Here is a 14889-nt window from a genome sequence, read left to right as displayed (position 1 = left end):
TAATCGCATACACTTCTAAATATCTTTGTTAAAGATACTATTGGACCTCCCGCGCGTGGCGGCAGTTCATTGGCTCATGCATTGATGTCCAGGAGAACCGTCCAATTACGTAAAGACACAATGTTACAGAGGGGCTGACGCGGAAATCCGAATATCTAACCGGTGAGAAGGCGGCATGCTAGTTTGTAAATGTGACGTGCTACATGTCTTGATAATAAACGTGTCGTAATCTCAGACGTTAGATGTTGATTAATATGTATATATTTTTAACTTGCTAAGGATAGCCCAGAAAAAAAACTAATATCTTATTGGGCAACATTTGTTGTAGACAGTACACTTGATGACAACATGTTACTCTCATGTAGTATTTTTCGTTTATTTTGTATAATTTTGCTTCTGCAACTTGGATCTATTTATACAAAGGACTTTACAGCATTATGCTCAACTTGCCGACAGCTAGTAGACGATTTTGACAAGGTATCTATCTATCTATCTATCTATCTGTCTGTCTGTCTGATGTTAAATAGCTGGACGTTGTTACACTTAGCACGTTCATTGTTAATGATATGTGATTCCTCGTCTAAGGCACGTCAACTACTTTAGTGTTAAAAATATCCTTTTTTTCCTCCAGGGTTTGGAAAAAACAGCAAAGCAAAATTTTGGGGGTGGAAACACAGCGTGGGAAGAACGTAAACTATCTAAATATGAGACGAGGTGAGAAGAAAATTAAAATGAATTGAATTTATTAAAAAAGTATTAAATGTAGCACTTTAATATATTTAACGTTAATGCACCTAATTAATTAGTTTTTCACTCATACTTTTTGAGTTCTTACAATAATGCAGTCCTATTTGTGGTTTCTTCAGTGAGATTAGGCTGACGGAGATCCTGGAGGGCTTGTGTCAAAGCAGCAATTTTGAGTGCAGCCATATGTTGGAAGAAAATGAGGAACACTTAGAGGCATGGTGGTTCAAGAGGTCAGAAACTCAGGAGAACTTCTACCATAAATTCTTCATTCTGAAAGCTGAGGTATACTTCATTTTTCTGCGTGCCGTTACGTGTCGTACACTTGTTTTGAATTAATTTGTATAACTAATCTTACAGTATATGTGAAGCAAAAACATTAGCATTTCCAGCTGTCATGTCTAGTGTAGGTCTAAAGCTCTGCAAAAACAGATACAACGTCTGGGTATTGTGTTTTACATATTGTGGGGCAGACCTGAAGCAGCAAGGTTTTTCAGCATGCTACAAGATGTAAGCAGTAACTTAGTCTTTGTTAAAAGCTTCTCATAACAATGAGAAACTTTCTCATAATATTGAGAAACTCGAGCAATTCCATGCAAATGTCAACCTTGCCATGAAAAAAATTAGCTTTTCGCCAAAATAGTGAAACCGTTTCTGTGTTTTTTGTGTAGGCTTGTATTTTACATTACTTTAGAAGTACTCCAAAATGTCTCTGTCAGTGTTTTCAAACAATTACATTTGATTTACAAAAGTCACACAAGTGGCAATTTCACATCAGTCAGATCCATAACGTAGAGATTTCATATCCATAACGACACCTTTCCCTCAAATGCCAAATGAAATAAAGTCAATAAACTTTGTTCTTATAGAGAGACATATTTTATCTTGTTGATTAGCATTATTTCTTTTAGGTTGTGCAGTTGAATTCATATTTCTACAAAGTATGCTGTATACTGCAAACTTGCATACTTTTTTGGTCCCATCCATAACGCATGCTTATTTTCCTCATTCAAAGTACAACAAATGTTTACGGATTGATATTTTTCTCATCGCTCATCATATTAGCTGTGTCCCAAATGGCACACTATACACTATGCACTCATGCACTATGTACTTATGCCCTTACACACTCAACTGGATAGTGTATGTATGTAGTGTTGTCCCAAATGGCACACTAATGTTTTTTTCTAAGCGGAAATTCAAACTGTTTCCCTGATGACGTTTGACGGTTGCCAAATCAGTGAAATAAACGACCGAATTATCAAATAATACCTGCCGTGAGTATTGCCGCATTCACCATCGGGAGGTGCTATAATCACTCTCGTAGGAGAATTTTGCTTTCACCATCCAAAATAATTAAAGTTATTCAGACTCAGACTCAGCTTTATTATCCCGTTAGGGAAACTAAAATTGCAACAAGGTACCACAACACAGGCGAAGTTCCATGTACACACCAAAAAACATTACCACACAACATCCATACATCAGTATATAGATACTTCCCCCTCCCCCCTGAACTCATTTAATGACCTAATGGCCACCATTATAAAAGAATTTCTGGTTCTATTTGTCCTGCAAATAGGAACCCTAAAATGACGTCCTGATGGCAACAGCAGAAATACAGAGTACAGTGGGTGATCAGGGGTGCATAGGATACCCTGAGCTCTCCTTAGAACATAGTCTTATAAGATTACCAATAGACCAGTCTGATTAAAACCAATGATCTTGCCTGCCACCTTCACCAGGCTGCTCAACCTGTTCTTGCTTGACACACTCAGATTTCCGAACCAAGCTACAATGCAAAAAGATAAAACAGATTCGATAAATTGTTTATAAAACAGCGTCATCATAGAGGTACAGACCTGAAATGATCTAAGTTTTCTCAGAAAAAACAGTCTTTGTTGGACTTTTTTATATACAGCCTGGGTGTTAGATTGAAATGTCAACATATTATCAATAACAACCCCTAGATATTTATGCGTGTCAACAATTTCAATGTCCAAGCCTTTAATATTAGTTATGTTCGGGGTTGGAGAAGCCTTCCTGTTATCTATCACCATATCTTTTGTTTTACTTGCATTCAACTGGAGAGAAAATCTATCACACCAGGAAGTAATCTCCTGTACAGCAGGACCATGCCCCAAATCCTGATTGTGGAGGAGACTTACAATCACAGAATCATCTGCATATTTAATGATATGACAATCCCCATGAATACTACGACAATCATTGCTATACATGATGAACAAAAGAGGTGAGAGGCAGCAACCTTGAGGGGACCCAGTGGAACAAAACTGGAAGTCAGAAAGAGCGCCGTAACTCTGACACACTGCTGACGTCCAACTAAAAAATCAAGAATCCATCCACAAATATTAAGATCCAAGTTAAAAAGAGAAATTAATTTCTCCACCAACAAATGTGGCTTCATAGTATTAAAAGCAGAAGAGAAGTCAATAAACAACAGAAGTGCGTCCGATAGCTCCGCCCCTTCCGCTACGTAAGCAAACCTGCGGTCGTTGAGTGCGTGAAGTGTCCCATCATTACACACTTAATTTTAGCGGCTAAATGAGTGTATCATCCGGGTAATTAAAGTGCACTTATTATTTTTAGGGTTTTCAGTGTGAACACACTACTTACACTACAAAATGGCGTAAAATAGTGCATAAGTATGCGATTTGGGACGCAGCTAATGACTAAACATCTTATGATAATGAAAAATACTTTTCATTATCATAAGAATAATGAATTAACAAGGGCTTGCATTCTAATGCCTTGACTTGCCAGGGTTTTTTTTTTTTTTTTAAATTACCCCACGAAAATTACCCCACGAAATGTATATCTTCTACATTCTGCCAGATCTAACAGTTTTAAACTGTTTCGTTGTGACATACTTGTTATATTTTCCTGCTTCCTGCCTTTCCTGTTCTCGTCTGGTATTGTTTATTTATCTATTTTTTTATTATAATATTGTCCCTGTTTCTCTTTTTAATATAGTTTATATTCCTTACAGGAGTCAGTTCTTATAATAATAAAATATAATAATAATGACAAATGGCTACGTTTATGGAAGGTCATCATATTTTTAAAAAGGCCTACATGTAACCCCACTGGTCCGACACCCACCCTGCCACTTTAAGCAGGGCCTGAACCGCTGTTATTAGCATGGGAGACAAATGCTCTAACGAAGAGGCTAAAGCAAACAGAATAACGTCTGTTGCTGGATAACCTCTTAAGATCTGAGGAGTGAGGTTTAGCTGAGGTTTACAATGTCTAAGACAATGATATTAGAAGCAAATGCTACATCTGTATATTTACAGGTTTAAAACATTTTAATTGGTCTATCTCGACCTTCTAGTAAAACACCAGGAGATTATTAATCTGCACTCTTATTTTCTTGCAGTTTTTAGATGTCATTTCAAATTTTAACAGCTAAATTTGAACCACTGGCTTTATGCAAGTGAATTTTGAACTAAATAATATGAACAGAAAATTGCATATTGAATATTACGCATTGTATTTTTAAAAGGAATATTATAAGTATATTTTGCAAGCAAATTCTGGAATATGAAGTTAAATTTATATATACAAATGTGTGTGAAATATTTTTAGTTGAAATATTCACAACCTAAATAAACAGATATTTTAAAATGCCAGACCTAAAAATAAAACCTATAGCAATTCATTAAGTCATTAAGATGCAAGTGCTTGTTAGTTCAATAAAGTTTTTTTTTTTTCTTTTTCAGGTAGTGCTATACAACAAGCTTTTTTTATTTTAAATAGTTTGGACATAATTTTTTTTTTTTTCCATAATTATGGCTTAACATCTCAAAGACTTGCATCATTACTATTACCAAAAACATTATTTTAATAATGACTTAACATGTTATAAAAATGAGAAGTTTTCATATAATAGTGATTTTTTTTTTTCTTGTAATACTGATTTTCTTATAATGGTGAGAATTATTGTGAATTCTTTTTTTTTTTTTTCTCATGATTTGTGAACTAGGGATGCCGCATTAGTCTATATAATATTGAACTGAATATTTGGTCCGACCTCCACGATTCATTAAGCATATGGATTTTTTTTTTTATCATTGAAATGTAAAATTTAAAAATTGTTCCTTCCTTTAATTACTTGCCAAAGTGCCTCTGGCATGTTAGAATGTATGTCTATGTGCTGAAACAAGGCTCCCCATAAATAAATGTCCCATAAGTGAGTGCTAAAGGTGGGGATGCTTTCAGGTGAAAGTAAAGTAATCAGAGCTTGTGGGTCCAGATGTGTTCATATTTTTGTGTACCAGTTGAAAGATGAGCAGCATCATTTTGCACCATCTGCAGACAAGCAGCAGAAGACCCATCAACCTCACATACAGTGAATAAAATGATCTAGTTGGGAGATAACAAAGGCATGCATTACTGCCTCAGATTTTTTAGGCCATCTGCCTCAGTTGAAAAAAAGTCAGTTTAATAATTGCCTTGTTCTGCCTATCGAGCTTAAGGTCACGCTAGTTTTTATATCCCTAAGTCATAGTTGGATTGATGTGCTGAGCTAAGGTGCCCAATTCAACCAGCATAGTCCCAGTGGTGTTGCCAAAAACCATCACTTCATTAAGGTTTTTTTTTTGTTTTTTCATCAAAACTTAAAAAATAAGAAACACCCAGGGCATTATACCATTAAGACTATCAATTTGTTGTTTGACGATATTACCCTTTCTAATTAACTGAATAATTTGGCTACCGTCTGCTTAAGAACTAAATAATTAGCCATTCTTCACAACTATTGACCCACGGGGGAACAAAGAGAAAAGAGGGCATAAAACTGAGCGCTGCTGTATTCCACAATAGAGTGGGGCAGAGGAGGACATAGTCACCACAACTAAGGCCATCCAGATACAACCTAAACCATTCAAGTGCCATGCCCATAATGCCAACCCACTGTTCAAAATGCAGAAATCAAGACGCGCAATCATAACAAAATCATATATATGATTTATATATATATATATATATATATATATATATGGAGCTCAGACAGAGTGAACTCGGGCTATTGATCACATCCCTGATTAAGGCCCTTCTGCTCCGATCACTTAGCTTAAATGGCCGGCCAGCTCTAGGAAGGGTCCTGATGGTGAAACATCTTCTACTTGCAGATGATGGAGGCCACTGTGCCCATTGGATTAGCACTGTGCTCATTACAGCTGCAATAAATTTGTCTATATTCTTTCTTAACCTTGTGCCTTGAGACTATCCTGTCTTGGAGGTCTACAGAGAATTCCTTTGTCTTTATGCTTAGTGTGTGATTTGACATGTACTGTCAACCCTGGGACCTTATATAGACATATGTATGCTTTTTCAAACATGTCGAATCAACTGAATTTGCCACAGGTGAACTCCAATTAAGCTGATGAAACATCTCAAGAATGATCAGTGAAAACAATGTACCTGAGCTTAATTTAGAGCTTCATGGCAAAGGCTGTTTTGGGGTATTGTGTGCAGAATTTTGAGCAAATAAATGAATATAATACATTTTGAAGTTAGGCTGTGACATAAAAAATTTGGAAAAAGTGAAGCGCTATGAAAACTTTCCAGATGCACTGTATCATTGGCCATATTGATAAAATTAGGACGTATCTTTAAGCCGGTTATGTAATTGTACAGAATTGCCTGCCTCGCACTTGCGTGGGTCAAACTTGTTCAGACTTTTCTGTTGCAAAGGCATAAAGTTTCCACTTCTGCTGCCATATAACTGAGCTTTCCTCACATTGTTTATTCCATCAAGATTTAGCTTTTCTTTGTTTAGTAGTGCAGTCCTTTAATCACTTAGTAAGTAACCATATTCCCTATTATTGTAGATATGTTTGAAAGTTTTATTGTGTATTTTGAGGCACTTTTATTTCTGCTGCTTTATATAAGAACACATTCATGTTTTTTGGGAGGTCAAGTGATAAAGTGCATAATTCTGGATGCTTAAGGAATCAAGACTTTTTTTTATTAGTTAGTTTTTTTTAAGGAAAAAAAACATACTCATGATGCAAAATAAGACCTACGCTGACTGCACTTGATGAGAATCTTTAAAGCTTTGCTCCACATAAAAAAATAGTTAAACAAAACAACATTAGCAAATCAATTTTAAAAAACATTAGTTACCATCTCTTTGCAATTGCATTTAATAATGCCTGCATGACAGGAGAAGTTAAACATATTGACCTTTTTCTAAACTCACACAGTGCGATACAATATGGCACGCTGAGAATGGATGTATACTTTGGACTTCTGTCTTATTATTTTAAGCATATAATTAATGTAGTTAATGAATTAAATTATGATATTCTTCTTTATTGTTTTGCAGGAAAACCAAACACCCAGATCTTTTTAAGTGGTTTTGTATAGAGACCATCAAAGTGTGCTGCCCTAAAGGCTCATTTGGTCCTGACTGCAATAGTGAGTAAATTAACCCTTAGAATGTTTGGTCGCAAACAGAATTTTAGAAACATACTAATCCAATGTAATGGGTAAGCATTTTAATTTAAGTAAATGGGACCTTGTATATAGTTGACATGTTGAAAAATATGTCCCTTCTTTGAGTTTCCAGAGGGAACATAAACATGTTCCCTGTAAGTCGTTATAAACGTAATCAGGCCAACTTCCATTGATTCTAAAACAGTTAAGCCAGTGAAGCTTACCAGTGAAAACTGGGTTAGCAAATGCATTGATAAAACCATATCCTTGTACTAAAGTCGGCTATTGCATTTTTTTTTTGCATCATCACTGTCAAATGTAGTGTATAAATCTGTTATATAAGGAATAGTGCTTTGGTATTACTTGCATTCAATTTTTATGGGGAGTAACATTTTCGTTTAGGTACTTTATTCTTGCAAACTACTCACATTTTATGATTATTAATCCACTCTTATTATTTTAAGCTTGCATTGGAGGAGCTGACAGACCATGCCACGGGAATGGTAAATGCGATGGAGATGGTACAAGGGCTGGAAATGGGAAATGCAGTTGTGATGAAGGATATGATGGGGAGTTTTGTCTGGACTGCAGTGATGGATATTTTAATTCACTGAGGAATGACACATTCTCCTTGTGCAAAGGTATTCAAAAATACTGTCACACACAGATAGACTGTAAATGGTATATACAGTATTTAGAAAAGTTATTCTCAAGGCAATATGATAAAAAAAAACTGAAAAAACAAAGGACATAGATTTTAGTGATAGACATTATTTTAAAATATATATACCAAGAGAGTAAAAGTTAATGGGTGATTTAGGCAGCTTTTATTTAAAAATTTTTCTATGAATGTTTACTTTTATTTAAGACTTTTTTTGAATACATATGCGTACCAAGTCAAAACAAGAGAAGTGACATATTTATTTTGTGTGTGTGTGTGTGTGTGTGTGTGTGTGTGTGTGTGTGCGTGTGCGTGTGTGCGTGTGCGCGTGTGCGCGTGCGTGTGCGCGGAAATGTTCACAGTATGTCTAATAATATTTTTTTCCCATGGAGAAAGTCTTATTTGTTTTATTTCGTCTAGAATAATAGCAGTTTTTAATTTTTTTATAAACCATTTTAAGGTCAAAATTATTAGCCCCTTTATATAGGCTATATTTAGTATATATAGTTAAGTCTTTAAATGTCACTTTAAGCTGTATAAAAATGTCTTGAAAAATATCTAGTCAAATATTCTTTACTGTCATCATGGCAAAGATAAAATAAATCAGCTATTAGAAATAAGTTATTAAAACTATTATGTTTATAAATGTGTTAAAAATATTCTCTCCGTTAAACAGAAATTGGGGCTAATAATTCAGGAGGGCTAATAATTCTGACTTCAACTTTTTGTGTGTGTGTGTGTGTGTGTGTGTGTGTGTGTGTGTGTGTGTGTGTGTGTGTGTGTGTGTGTGTCACAAAGGGCTATTTAATTAGCTAGTAAATTAGTTTGATGATCTGAAACTTTACAGTGCAACAAACTTGAAAAATAGTATGTGCTTGTATGTATATGTGTGTGTGTGTGTGTGTGTATAAGTGTTAACTTTTTTTCTTTTTACTTTGAAGAGTGTCATGAGTCTTGTGTTGGGTGCAGTGGAGGAACCAATCAGCATTGTAAAGAATGTAGGAATGGTTGGGTTAAAGACCAAGAAGGATCTTGCATTGGTAAGAGAGAAGCGCCTATAGGTTTAAGATGTGTTAATATTCAGTATCTGCATCAAAAAGTTATTTGAATTACTGTTTCTTTTTTGTCAACTTGAGCTAGTCTTTCTTTTCTCCTTTGTACTGTATAATCAACAAGGTGTTAGAATTTTAAAAAAATAATTGGTATCACTTTTAAAATAATTGTCCAAATTAGGGATGCTCAAAATAATCGATTAACCATTAACCGAAAGGGTGCGTTTGTAACCGGTTAATGCTATCAGTTAAACGATTAAAAATATTATTTTATATATTTTTAGTTTGGCTGCATATGGGGCCGATTGAATGCGCCTTTGCATTAAGAGGGGCATCTTTTGCACGCGGCTCATCTCAGAGCAGCAGTTTGTGTTGTCAAGACAACTACAGAGAACTTTTGAAGAGCATGGTTTCAGCTACATTCATTCTTCCATGGCGGGGACTAAAATGCATACCTTCACGGCTACATTACCCTTTCAAAACATTCAGTCATTGTTGTTGTTTTTAATAGCGGATTATAATCGCACCAAAACGTATTAAAAGGTAAGTGAATTATAACAGCGCAAACTTTTCTTTAACCGTATGGTGCAGTGCGCTATCTGTTTAACACTTTGGGGTTACGTGCTGACTGACTGACAGGTGCGCGATGCGTGAGGCCAGCAAACACAATGAAGCTTTCAGTTAAGATGAACACAGTTTCTATAGTTATACTATATTTATAGATAAAGGTATATGGCTCTGCATATAATCACTCTTGCTGGAGTTTATAGCCGTTTCGCTTTACTTCAGGACGCATTAACGCCGCTCTGAAGGTCTAATCGCTGTTTTAAGTTATCCAGAGCTGGATGAATGTACAAATCCTGAATATCACAATATTATTAAATATTACAATTGTAACAACACAGACAGCAACACTTTTGCACAATCGATACCCAGCTGATTCAGTCGTTTCATAAGAGGACCGCGCTTCTTCTCTTCTTTTTTCCCTGTCAACATAAAGGCAGTGAGATGCGCCTTTTTTTCGGGCCCCTTCTTCAACTGCAAGACATACTTAACTTGCGGGACGATAACGTATAACCCGTGCCTACAGACACATTTGCCAAAGAAGCAAAATGAAAGAAGAATATTGCTGTCTGATACAGACATGTTGATACCAAACCAGTGCTGATGTTGACCTTGATCTGCGTAATAAATGCAACAAATAGGCTTTACCTTTTATTTTACAGTTTATAAAGCATGTATGCACATTAATTCAATATCATATTTAAACAACAACACTTTTGGAGAGAGAGGAAACCATAGCAAGACATAATGTTTAAAATAATGATTTCTATTAAAAATGTAAAAAGGTTGTGTAATTATAATAATAATAGCGGGGCATTAAATAAAGGCATATTTTCCGTGGAGCAAGCAATTTGAGGAAGTCAGCTATTTTTATTTGACGGAAGAAAAAAAGCAGCCTTTGCCGGTTATTAAAAAGAATCAGTCAGTATAATTTAAAAAGAATTTAGGGCAGTCCTATTTTTTTTATTCATTTTATTTAGATTATTCTGCTCTTCTGTGCTAAACTCTGCAGGTGCGTGAAAATGCTCTATTGTTATGTTCTATTATTAATATGCTAGCATATAAAATTAAATCAGTATTTTAAAATGCAATATTTAATGTGTCAGACACAAAATAGACAAGTCAATTTGTTTAATATAAAATTAATAGTAATCTGACCAGTTAACCGTTAATAACCGATTAATGAGCGGCGGTTGTCGGTTAGTAAAATTAACCGAAATGAGCATCCCTAGTTCAAATAAATTCTGTAATGTATTGTTCATGGTTTGTTCAAGTTATTAAATACAGTAACTAACATTTATTAATGGGCCATTAATTTCAGAGTGTGTTACCAAATTGCTTGTAAACTCGGTATATTCAAAATGTGTATATTTTAGATATTTAATATTGTTGTATAATTTCCATACAAGTTGTTTTAATCTTTCTGGTCCTCGTTTTCTAATGTTTCTCCATTGCAGACATCAATGAATGCATCAAAGATCCAGCACCATGCAGTGATGACCAGTACTGCCTGAACACAGATGGCTCTTTCTCCTGTAAAGGTTTGTTGTGTATCATGTGGAGTTTTCATTTTGTGGTTTTGTGTCCTTATTATTGTGCGCCTAAAAAATTACTGAGTAAAATTTATATACTTAGTGTAAGAGTAAGGTTATATACAGTAATGTATAAAAATAAAGAATATATTATTCTTTTTTAAATTTATATACAGTGGTGTGAAAAGTTTGCCCTGATTTTTTAATTATTTTTCATGTTTATCAGATCACCAAAGAAAGGTAAATATTAGTTTTATATTTATTTTAAGGAAAACCAATTACAGAACTACATAGCCCTGTGTCTTCCAGGACTTGGAGCAGCAAAACGGCCATAGACTATCACACCACATTTTACTGTTGTTATAAAAAATGTGAAATAGGAACTTCATGTGAAATGAGAACTAATAGCAGCTTTACTTATTACTTTGCCTTTTAAAGAGGGATCAAATACTCTATGAACTGAGTAAATTTTACTCATAGGATTTTGCTGTGTACACAACACTCAAAAAAGTTAAATAAATGAGGAGGCATGAAAGGCAAAATTGATATTAAGTAATTTTAGCATGCCATATAAAATACATTTTTCCAACAACAAAATTGTGGCTAGTGAAAAAGGTGAGTGGCTTGTAATACAGAAAATTTAATAGCCACCGTGGCTGGTTATCAAAAAGTTCCTTTAGTGCCTTCCTTTTTAGTTTTTAACCATTCATGTATTCTTGTAACAATAGTTCCAGTCGCAGTGATTACATTTCTCTTGCAATAAATGTGGATAGTTCAATATGTCACTACACAACTATTTTAATGACCTAAGTAGAAAGTCTAAAGCAAATGGATCAAAAGCACTAGGGCTGTGTTTGATTTGAATCCATTTTTGCTATTTAAAGGACAGAAAGAAATTGGTCTGTGCACCAGCATGGCCTTAAAGGGTTGTTCTTATTTTCTTAATGAGAGTTATTGGTGTGTTTTGAGCATAACATGCGTTAAACCACAGGTGTTAAACTCAGTTCCAAAAGGGCCACAGCTCTGCACAGTTTAGTTCCAACCCTAATTAAACACACCTGATCAAACTAATTGAGTCCTTCAGGCTTGTTTGAAACCTACAGGTAAGTGTATTGGAGCAAGGTTGGAACTAAACTGTGCAGGGCTTCGACCCTCCAGCAATTGAGTTTGACACCCCTGTGTTAAACCAATCAGAGTCTTATCTGCCATTACCTTCGAGTGTCAGTTGCTTGTCACAATATATTCAGTATTTAGACCATCACACTACCATCACTACATTTTGCTGTTGGTATGATTTTCTTTTTTTGAAATGTGCCGTTTTTTTCCGCAACACATAATGGGACACACGCCTTGTAAAAAAAAGTTTTATTTCATAAGTCCACAGGGTGTTTTCCCAAAAATCTTGGGGATCATCAAGATGTCTTCTGACAAAACTGAGAAAAGCCTTTAAGTTCCTTTTTGCTAAGCAGTGGTTTTCGTTTTGGAAACTGGTAATTTTAATAGGCCAGCCACTCCTAGGGGTCAAACACTTATTCACACTGGGATTAGTTTAGGATTTTGTCATTTACCGGTGCCATATGTAAGTTTTTGACTCTTCTAAAGCATAAATATAAATAATGTTTTTTGCAGATATTTAAGAAATATGCTAAGTGCATATTCTTGTTTATCTGGTATAAAATGCTAAAGTAAGTTAAAGTAAAAAAAAAAATTATTCATTCAGTCAGAAAGGCTCTCAAAGTGTGTGTACGCAACCGAAATGCGACCTCCGATGGATCGAAATAGCTTCTGGTGGTTATTAATTAGCAAATGATATAAATGTTATGCACCTGACAAAACATAACAAAAAGTTAAATGCAGCCATTCAGAAGTGGCCAAAAAAAAAGTGAAAATTACAAAAGGTGTGTAATGAAAACTTTAGGTGTTGTAGTTTTGCGGTCCTTAATCTGTATTTTATGGATACTGCCATTTTAAAATATCCATGTTTTGTTTTATAGTGGCGTTTCATATTTCCACACACTTACAACTCCAACTGCCTCATTACAAATCAAGCAGAATGGCTTTGTGCTGGCTTGTGGCAAAATAAACGCGTACTTATCTGCCCATTCAACTTTGAACTGTATGGAAAAGTTTTCTTTTCCATAAGACCGACATCTTCATCCATTTAAATAATTGCTTTTCTGTGGTGCGTTAAAGCAGGTGCGCGATTAGCCTGCTCGATCACGACATGATTACTAGATGGCATGACAACAGTCATACAGGAAAACTTTGAATATTTCCCCTCGATTTTGTTTCAGCCCATATTTTTTTTTAACAAAAATGCAAACAACTAAACAGTTTATTTGAAATGTTTATGCATTTATAAATAAAGAAATTCCAAACTTTGAATCCTTTATGCAGGATCTTGCAATACAAAATAGAGTCTGATCCGGATTGAATACCCTCGCAATCTGGATCTGGATTTGAGAAGCCCTGGCCTAAAACAAGCACTAACCATATCTTTCTTTGGCTCAGAGCCAAAGCTCAAAAGTTTGAATCTGGTAGATATTTGCGGATATATTGACACCAATGTAACTAGCAACACAATATCCACACTATGTATGAACATGGTCCCTACGATATAAATACAAAATTCAAGAAAATAAGCTCTTAACTGTTTTCTTTCAACATGTCAGTAGAAGTTGTTTTATTTGGTAGAAGTAATTTGCAAATAAATTGTCTATGATTTTCATAACCAAAACAAATTATAGTGGATTTTGAAGACATTGTCCTAGACTTGGCCACGCATTGTATCATATGGCTATTTCTGGTTAAAAGTTTAAGGAAGACATGCTACTGCTGCCTGCTGGTGCGGTATGGTGAAAACAATGCTGGCAGCCAGAAAGTTCAATAAATTGTTGGTTTAATTTCATGCTGTTATTTATTTATTTTTAATCTCTTTATTTTTGTTGTGGATGATGTGGACTTGTCTGTACTCGTGATATTTTCCAAAATGTCCAAATCAAGTACAAGTTCACCCGAGTTTGTGACAAGTCCAAGTCCAATCAAAATTGGACTGGAGTCCAAGTTTATGTACCCCAACACTAATGTATTATATCAACTTTGCATGAAATTGCAATAAAACAAATGACCTTTTGAGTGAGGTGTTTGTCATCCATGATAGACGCAGAGAAGAAAACTTGCACGTGTCTGGAGAGCAAGTTTTCTTCTCCGCCTCTATCATGTATCAGCTGTGATAGCCACTGCCATTTATCAGTGTCACTCATTGGTGAATAGCGCCAGAGCGTTAGAGCCAATCGCAGCCCTTTCTGTTGACCAATTATAGGAATTTAGAACTCGCTCAACAACGATCAGAAAGCGATATTTGCATTTGTTTATTTACAATTAATGCTCATGTTTTTCTGTGCATGTACTTGAGTTTTTAAAGATACAGTTCATACATCTGACTGCTTGTATTAAAGGACTACATTGTATTACAACTTATATTTAAATATATATTTATACATTTTAATATAAGAATTGTTGTGCTGTGAAGTAAAATATTGAATTGAACCGAACCGATGGCATAGAGGTTCACACCTCTTGTAACTGACGACGAAGCTTAGCAAAGGGTCAGTTCAAGTCATATTAAACTCTGCATGAACTGATAGCTCCTTTTGTTTGTTTGTTTCTAGTATTGTGACTTAGAGAAACAGAATGAGAAAACAGTAGGTGTTTTTTTTCTACTGCAAGCAGATTGGATGTAGTGTAATAATTCGGAAAGATTAGGAAAAAGGTCTCAGGAGATATCAAGTAAAAAAAAAATGTAATTAATATTTTTGTCTGTGTTTGTCCATGTAAGCATGTGATATCAGATGCACTGGATGCAAAGGAGATG

General features: G+C 35.0%; 1 protein-coding gene across 2 annotated transcripts in view; it reads left to right on the top strand.

The window, feature by feature from the left end:
* Positions 1-136: 136 nt before the first annotated feature.
* Positions 137-14889, top strand: part of creld2 (CRELD disulfide isomerase 2) — an 18322-nt gene continuing 3569 nt past the window's right edge. The window contains exons 1-9 of one of the 2 annotated variants that reach the window (XM_087246278.2): positions 137-162; positions 424-477; positions 632-714; positions 867-977; positions 7097-7188; positions 7671-7847; positions 8809-8907; positions 10941-11024; positions 14854-14889. The exon at positions 14854-14889 is cut by the window's right edge and continues 60 nt beyond it. In XM_087246278.2, the coding sequence (XP_087102404.1) occupies positions 931-977; positions 7097-7188; positions 7671-7847; positions 8809-8907; positions 10941-11024; positions 14854-14889 (535 nt within the window). In that variant the 5' untranslated portion in view covers positions 137-162; positions 424-477; positions 632-714; positions 867-930. 2 annotated transcript variants of the gene reach the window in all.

This window comes from Danio rerio, chromosome 4 (assembly GCF_052040795.2).
Source record: "Danio rerio strain M-AB ecotype USA chromosome 4, GRCz13ab, whole genome shotgun sequence".
NCBI lineage: Eukaryota > Metazoa > Chordata > Actinopteri > Cypriniformes > Danionidae > Danio > Danio rerio.
The sequence above is the reverse complement of the archived record's forward strand: the minus strand, read 5'-3'. Positions and strand labels throughout refer to the sequence as shown.